This window comes from Brachyhypopomus gauderio, chromosome 14 (assembly GCF_052324685.1).
Source record: "Brachyhypopomus gauderio isolate BG-103 chromosome 14, BGAUD_0.2, whole genome shotgun sequence".
In the NCBI taxonomy this organism is placed as follows: domain Eukaryota; kingdom Metazoa; phylum Chordata; class Actinopteri; order Gymnotiformes; family Hypopomidae; genus Brachyhypopomus; species Brachyhypopomus gauderio.
Window position 1 is genome coordinate 23,612,951 of NC_135224.1, and position 5,104 is coordinate 23,618,054.

Consider the following 5,104-nt stretch of genomic DNA (forward strand, 5'->3'; position numbering starts at 1 on the left):
GACGAGTATGTGGGGGTGTGTGTGTGGGTGGGGAGGGAGGCTGTCCGATTGTATGTATTTATCATATGTTTATATACTCGTTTGTAATCTCTCTCTCTCTCTCTCTCTCTCTCTCTCTCTCTCTCTCTCTAGCTTGCAGGAGTATATCTCGTGTGAAGGTGTTTCTCTGCAGAGAGCAAGACAGTTCTTAGAGAAAGAGACCAGCTGTCTGAGAGCGAGACAAGCGGCACTAAGGACGGCCCACCCCAGCCCGCAGAGGTCCGCTGCAGGAGGTTCTGCTCAGCTTCTCTGTCAGGTCCGTCAAGTCTAGTCAGTTTTATTTATAAAGCGCTTTTTACAAAACATGGTGTCACAAAGCAGCTTCACGAGCGCATGGGTCCAGATCCCTAATGAGCAAGACGGGGGCGAGTGTGGCAGAGACAAACTCCCTAGGCGGATTAGGAAGAAACCTTGGGAGGACCAAGACCCAAAAGGGAAGCCATGCTCCATTGGCCCAGCAACTTTAAGTTCATATTTATAGTCCTGTGTCTATCTGAGCAGTCACAGTCTCTCCAATATGGATGCTGGGCCTCAGGTAGGATGCTGGCCGTATTGGCACATGCATCCACAGCATCAGCACATCCACTGGCAACCCAGAGCATCTTCTAGCTGCTTTATGGAATTGTCTTTGTAGAAACATGTAGTCAAGATACAGAATGCAGGTTAAATATGTAAAATCAAATTAAACTTCCATATATATAGTACACGTGCCAGTGATTTAGCATGTGGCTCCAGCAGGCTTATCCCTAGCAGCATAACTAAAGGGAGGGGCCTGGAGGTGACCACAGGCATGAGGGTACTGAGACATTACTCTGCCTTCGGCTGTAATCTTGTAGTTTTCGGAGCTGAGTGCATTTCTGCGCTTTGAGAGAGCAGCAGGTGAGATGGATTATGGTATGCAGTGAGTTCACTCGGATATTGTGGAGGACTATTTAATGCTTTATAGGCCAACAGAAGAATTTAAAAATCAGTTTGATATTTAACCAGGAGCCAGTGCAACGCTGAGAGAGTAGGACTAATGTGATGGACTTCTCAAGGCCTAGTTAGGACTCTGGCTCTTGGATTCAAATGCAGCAAGTTGGACTTTCTTCAGGGACTGTTTAGAGCATCCAGTTAAAAGACAGTTACAGTAGTCCAATCTTGATGAGATTGTGGACCAGTTTCTCTGCATCTGATACCGAACATACATGTCTCAGCTTGGCAATATTACATGAAGTTGCAAAGGCAGCATTAGTGACATTGCATATGTGTGTGAAAAATGAAAGATCCAAATCACTAGAGACACCTAAACTTTTAGCAGTAGATTCAGGTGTTACTGAAAAGCCATCTAGTGTAATAAGAAGATTCGACCAATTGCTTCTTGCAGTCTTGGATCCAAGAAGTAACACCTCAGTTTTATCAGAATTTAGAAGAAGAAAATTAGACGCCATCCAGTTCTTTATTTCTTGGATGCAGTTGTCAGTTTTGGTAGTAGTATTGACATCATCCAAATGAGAAGATATATATAACTGAGTATCATCTGCATAGCAATGGAAGCTAATACCATGCCTACAAATGCTTGCTAGCCTATATAATGAGAATAACATGGGACCCAATACAGATCCTTATGAGTATTCATTATTTTCAAGTACAAATTGGTAACAATCGTTCAGGTAGGATTTGAACCAGGAGAGTGATTGACCTTTATCTGAGAATATTAAGAGATTTTAAGACTACTTTAGACGGTTTCAGTGCCGTGGTGGGTCTAAGCACGTTAGGTCTTGCAGGGCCTACAGCCATGTAGCCAGGTCAGATAGGAGACAGTAGGAAGCATGAGTGTAGTTCCTCTTAGATGTTCTGCTCCCCTGTGCTGTAGGAGGTGAGTGAGCAGGAGAAGCTGAGGGAGACGGTCCAGAAGGACCACACGCTCCTGAGAAAGAAAGAGGAGAGACTCAGCCAGCTGGAGACGTCACTGGCAGAGGAGGTAACACACACACACACACACACACACGCACGCGTATGCCTGCACCCACACACTTACGTACAAACCCACATTAATACCTACCTGGGCTTTACAATGTTTTTCTCAGCTGTCATGTGATGAAGGCGAGCGGCTGGTGGGAGATCGGAGAGTCTCATTTGATGTCAGAGACTCAGAGACGAGCAGAGACGAGTATGGCCAAGAGGAGACGAGTGAGAGACAAACTCTGAATGCACAACACGCACACACGGGCAGACATTTTGAGAAGGCACTAATTTTGGTTTTCACAAAGTTTACTGCCATAGTTTTTTTTATGGTGGCAATTTGTATTGATTCTAGATTGTGAAGAGTGATTAGATGAATTGCAATTAATTGCAAAGTCATTCCCTGTGATGAAAATGACATTTTACAATACAAAATTACAATACAAAATTATTGCATTATGGCTCCTCCATTTCAGTTAATGGAGATCATTTCAGTGATGATCTCGTTAGCTCAGGAGATAAAAAGTTGATGAGGATAAGACAGCTGACATCAATCCGTCATGCTGATTAGAAGAGAAGACTGGTTGCTTTAAAAGGGTAGTGGTGCGTTTACGTTTTCTCCTGTTAACCATGGTCACCTCCAAGGAAACACGTTCAGTCATCATTGCATCAAAAGGGTTTCACAGGCAAGGACAGTGCGGCTTGTACGATGCACCCCAATCAACCATTTATCCAGTCACTAAGGACTTTGGGGAGAGTGCTTCAAGTTGCATGAAGGAGGCTTCAGGGAGCGTCTCCTACAGGAGTGTCTCCTACAGAGGAGGCAGCTATGAGCCTCCTCACACCATCAAACTCCCAATGTTGCCTAAGCAAAGCACAGCCATGAATAAGAGAAGATATCAAAACATCCTTCCAGAACAACTTCTCCCAACGATTCAGGAGCAGTTTAGCAACAAACAATTATGGACTGTTAATAATTGTACTTCATTATATCACATAAACATTTGACAAAAGGTTCTTAAAAAAATAAACTGAGGAAGCAAACTGTGAAAACTAAAAATTTGCCCACAACTGTAAGCAGCTCTACAGTCCACTCTGGTCTTGATGGTTCATAGTTGTCTGATGTTTTTATCTCTCTAGCAGTAATACACCCAAACCCTGGTCTTCCTCTCTGTTTCAGCACATGCAGTGCCAGTGAAAGTGCAGCAGTTAGCAGAGTACCTGCAGCAGATCTCTGGCCAGCTGAACACAGTGCTGGGTGCACTGGGATCTCTCACTGGGAGGACCGTCCAGCCCCTCCCTCAGCCACCTCCGTCCTCCTCCTTCCCTCCTGCCCCGTCCTGGGCATGGACACCAAGCCCCGCCTCCTCTTCATTGGCCAATCAGAACAGTTTCTTACACTGTTCTGTCCCAAAAACACACGGGTCTGACCTTCATTTGAACTCCCACTGGAGCAAACTCTTCCCTGGTACGTAGAGACAGACACACCCCAAACATTAGCAGTGATGAGCAGTGGTCACCTCAGTGGGCTGCAGTAACTTTCACTAATGCTTCATTTCTTCATCACTCGTAAAACCTTTAAAATACAAATAGAAAACTTCTGCCTCTCCCTCAAGCACAAACCAGTCACTGCTGGATTTATAGCCTTTTTTGCATAGTTGATGACCTCCATTGATTTTCTGTGCTTGGATAATGCCGATCTTTTCCAGTGCAAGTGTGGTGCAGTGTAGAGACCTGCTTCAGATTAGCTTAAATCTAAACCGCACTACCTGTATTAAGACTGCTCTGATTTTAGGAGTTTCCATGGATACCAGTGCCCGCTATCCCATGAGGGCTACCAGAGCATATAGTGGATACACTCCAGCAAGGTGACTACACACACTTGCACACCTGTGCAGGCTCGCTCACAATCTCTCACTCTCACTCACAGAGTCAGTGCTGCTGTTGATTTTGAAAGGAAAATTGATGAACTCATACAGTGCTTTTCCATTATGTGTGTGTGTGTGTGTGTGTGTGTGTGTGTGTGTGTGTGTGTGTGTGTGTGTGTGTGTGTGTGTGTGTGTGTGTGTGTGTGTGTAGTCTCTCCTCTGAGCTAGATAGCCAGAGGCTGCAGAGACTGATTGAAGACAACAAAAGGTGGCTGGAATCACAACGCAAAGACCCAAATGTGTATCCTTTCACAATCTCTCTCTCCCCCTCAGCTTATACACATGTACGTATCACACACAAACCAGTACGGGAACAGAATGCATCATATTTTCACACACACTCTCTTGCACCCTTGTACTCTCCTGAACCTCTGCCCAGGCCTCTCTTCACACGCTACCCAGCTGCCCCACCCACCAATGGGCTGGTCCAGCTCGGCCTGGACGAGAACAATCAGATCAAGGTCTACCATTACCGAAGAGGCACAACCCACTGATGTCCGTGTATGTCCAGTGCAAACATCAGTGGATAGACAGAATACAAACATGCCATCAGCATGTACACATTACAGGTGATGTTGCTGACAGTCAAGGCAGATTTTGCATAGTACTTTGAAATTCTTTTTTGATAAAAACATTTCTCATCTAATTGAAATTCAGATGGCATATCTAACTGTAATTAGTGATTAAGGTATTTCCGCCTACATAACACATTGCAGTGGTGGATTATACTTATTAAGATGGCGGTGGCAGTGTTGGATGTGGCTAAAACGAGCTGGAACGTCGTCTTTCCTGCAGGTGCTGAACCTGCGCTCTGGCGTGTCCCGCACGGCGGTGGTGTCCTTGAGGGAGTTGTACTCCAGCCTGCAGAAAGGGATGGACCAGGAAATGGAGGCTACAGCTAAGGTCCTCCTCCACAAAGCAGCGGAGTCCAATGGCTTCATCAGGCAGGACATGGACACAGCTCTGGACAGCATGGTGCAGAACTGCACCCCCATTCGGAGCATGAACGCCCTTCTCGCTGGAGGACTCTGGTCAGTTAGCATGCAGTGAGCTTTAAACTGTGGCTTTCAGATAGCAACAACAGTCACAAGAAGCTAACACAGCACTAATTTTGGCTGTTGTTTTTTGCTGCTGTTTTTACCTCTCCAATGTTCTTTCAAAATATTGCCCTGGCCTATATCAATATTTTTAGT

The 5,104-nt window shown here is 45.4% G+C and overlaps 1 protein-coding gene across 3 annotated transcripts in view; it reads left to right on the forward strand.

Annotated features, from left to right (window-relative positions):
• LOC143475070 (uncharacterized) overlaps nucleotides 1-4,835 on the forward strand; it is a 13,644-nt gene extending 8,809 nt beyond the window's left edge. For 2 of the 3 annotated variants that reach the window (XR_013120918.1, XR_013120919.1), the window contains exons 18-26: nucleotides 1-5; nucleotides 133-295; nucleotides 1,895-2,002; nucleotides 2,109-2,211; nucleotides 3,164-3,451; nucleotides 3,779-3,851; nucleotides 4,063-4,152; nucleotides 4,291-4,480; nucleotides 4,707-4,807. The exon at nucleotides 1-5 is cut by the window's left edge and continues 160 nt beyond it. Coding sequence is in view for 1 of the 3 variants with exons in the window: in XM_076972799.1 (XP_076828914.1) it covers nucleotides 1-5; nucleotides 133-295; nucleotides 1,895-2,002; nucleotides 2,109-2,211; nucleotides 3,164-3,451; nucleotides 3,779-3,851; nucleotides 4,063-4,152; nucleotides 4,291-4,405 (945 nt within the window). In the remaining 2 variants the exon portion in view is untranslated. Of the gene's footprint in view, nucleotides 6-132; nucleotides 296-1,894; nucleotides 2,003-2,108; nucleotides 2,212-3,163; nucleotides 3,452-3,778; nucleotides 3,852-4,062; nucleotides 4,153-4,290; nucleotides 4,481-4,706 lie in introns of all 3 variants that reach the window. The other variant, XM_076972799.1, reaches the window with a different exon arrangement.
• The last annotated feature ends 269 nt before the right edge of the window (nucleotides 4,836-5,104 follow it).